Genomic DNA, 2280 nt, shown 5'->3' on the forward strand with positions numbered 1-2280 from the left:
ATTCATATTAGGATCATACGAAATTGGAATCCTTGATCCAGAGAAGATTAATGTTATAGATGTAATGAATATAGCAATCTCGGCTTCGACAATAGATGTCTGAGGAAGTACAATTACAAACTATTTTTAACATTGTAAAATTAAGTATAATTTAAATCAATTTTACAAAGATGTTATAAAATCATGTATATATAATTTTGATATATATATATATATATATAATAAGATTATTAATTTATATATAAAATGGGATCTATATATTTTCTTTTTAAATATATTTTATAAATTCACCAAATTATTAATTTACCATCTTGGTTTCAAGTCGGTACTCTAAAAATATTATTTAATGAAAATTATTAATTTATCAAGGTTATACAGTACTAAAAAAAAGAAGAAAAAGCTTGTTTTTGGAGTTTTGAAAGTAGCGAGTCTAAATTGCTTTCAATTCTCTAAGACTTTAGGGGCCAATGATGCAATTTACACTATTTAACAAAGTAGTTTAAGCAGACGGTGCTTCTGCCACGTTTACATTAGCCAATTTCCAACGCTCAGTACTAGGTAGCAGCTACTAAGCTCTAAACCTTTGACGACAACCTAAAACAGAGAAGAAAAAAAAAATTCTTGCTTCAGAACCAGAGGCAGCAATGGCTGATCGATTCTTTCCCAACGTAATGCCAAAATTTGTATCAGAAGATATACAAGAAGAAGATAAAGTAACAGATGAGGATTCTCTCATGAAGCTTCTCTCAATGCCCTACACTTCACTTTCCAAGCAGGTTCAACGTTCTGGTTTGGATCTTAAAGAAACAGTAACAAGAACTTAGCTTTCTTTTGTTTCCATTTCTTGGGTTGTTTTTTCTTTGTTTGGTAATGTTGGCACTGTGTGTGTTTAGTGGGATTTTTGTGTTCTACAGATAGTGATGGAGACATGGGGGTTAGGTGGGCAAGCTGCGCATGATTTTACTCTTTACAGTGGAAATCTTGGCACTGCTTTGTTGCTTTATAAGAGCTATCAAGTTACTAGTAATGAAAATGATCTCTTTCTCTGTTTGGAGATTGTTAAGGCTTGTGATTCTGCTTCTCGGGCTTCAAGGTAGAGTCTCCCTTTCTTGGTGAAGATCTCATGTTGTTTCACTGTATAGTTTGTTTTTGTGATTAAATTTATGGTATGAGCCAATTGGATATGATTTTGGGTTTTGATTATAACTTGTGTAAAACGCAAATTTAAAGCTACTAAACAGGGGTGGATTCGGTTTGGACATCTGGTAATGTTATTGAATGTGTTTTATAATCTAGGGATGTGACATTTATATGTGGGCGAGCTGGTGTTTGTGCCCTTGGGGCTGTAGCAGCAAAGCATGCTAATGATGAAGCGTTACAGAGTTACTATCTGAGTCAATTAGGAGAGGTGGCCTTTTTGCTCTATTTTGTGTTATTTTTCATAATTTTGTAAAAAGAAAATTGGTTGTCGGTGAGTATTTATTAATTGTTTATGAAACAGATTAAGCTGTTGAGAAATCACCCTGATGAGTTGTTATATGGAAGAAGTGGATTCTTATGGGCTTGTTTGTTCCTAAATAAACACATGGGGCAGGGGACTGTCCCTGATACGATCATTGATGCAACCATATTATTCAATAGTTTCACCCACATTTAACTAGTGTTTTGCCTATGTTTTATATATAAAATGCCTTGATATTCTTTGTTTTATGTTTTGAAGGCACTTTTGGATGAAAGATGCAAAAAGGAGTAAATTGGAGATAATTGGCAGATTTGACCTTCAGTCGATGTTTTGTGCAGAGCGTGAGCTCTAGAGGTTGAAATGAAGTGATTCCAGTGGAATTAAAAAGGTAACATCCATACCTTTCTGGACATCTAAGGCAAGAAAATAAAATAAGGAAGAGCATGGAAATCGCAGCCTTCAAAGTCAAATCTCGCAATCTGCCAGTGTTGACCTTTGGCCATTCCAACTTGAATATCTGGAGCTACAGAAGTCCAATTGATGCAAACTCAATTTTTTTGGATTCATGACTCAAAGTTATATAAACACTCAAAATTCCAGCCAAAAACGATGTCATATGAGGGAGATATGATTTTTCAAAGATGACATCTGAATTCTGCCAGCAAACAGGTTTCGTGAAGAAACGAGTCCAAATGACATTCCGAAGCATTTAAACCGATATCCAAGTTTTTATTTCAGCAATTTAGCTCCTCTAAATCAAAGCTTGAAGATTTCATGCAAGGCTATTTCTCCTTTTTAGGAAAATAGTTATTGAAGTA

General features: G+C 34.0%; 1 protein-coding gene across 1 annotated transcript; it reads left to right on the forward strand.

Moving 5' to 3' along the window:
* The first annotated feature begins 511 nt into the window (after positions 1-511).
* LOC133669383 (lanC-like protein GCL2) lies at positions 512-1672 on the forward strand. Its single transcript, XM_062089489.1, has 4 exons — positions 512-809; positions 915-1093; positions 1297-1408; positions 1502-1672. Exons 1-4 carry the CDS (start codon positions 645-647, stop codon positions 1655-1657), a joined length of 612 nt encoding a protein of 203 aa, XP_061945473.1. The 5' UTR covers positions 512-644; the 3' UTR covers positions 1658-1672.
* The last annotated feature ends 608 nt before the right edge of the window (positions 1673-2280 follow it).

This window comes from Populus nigra, chromosome 12 (genome assembly GCF_951802175.1).
Source record: "Populus nigra chromosome 12, ddPopNigr1.1, whole genome shotgun sequence".
Taxonomy (NCBI): Eukaryota; Viridiplantae; Streptophyta; class Magnoliopsida; order Malpighiales; family Salicaceae; genus Populus; species Populus nigra.

Excerpts from the sequence above, each read along its gene's own strand:
- LOC133669383 (XM_062089489.1), top strand. The coding sequence starts at position 645 with ATGGCTGATCGATTCTTTCCCAACGTAATGCCAAAATTTGTATCAGAA. Across the intron at positions 1,094-1,296 it reads TCTGCTTCTCGGGCTTCAAG|GGATGTGACATTTATATGTG; the intron begins GTAGAGTCTCCC and ends TTTATAATCTAG. Across the intron at positions 1,409-1,501 it reads ATCTGAGTCAATTAGGAGAG|ATTAAGCTGTTGAGAAATCA; the intron begins GTGGCCTTTTTG and ends TTTATGAAACAG.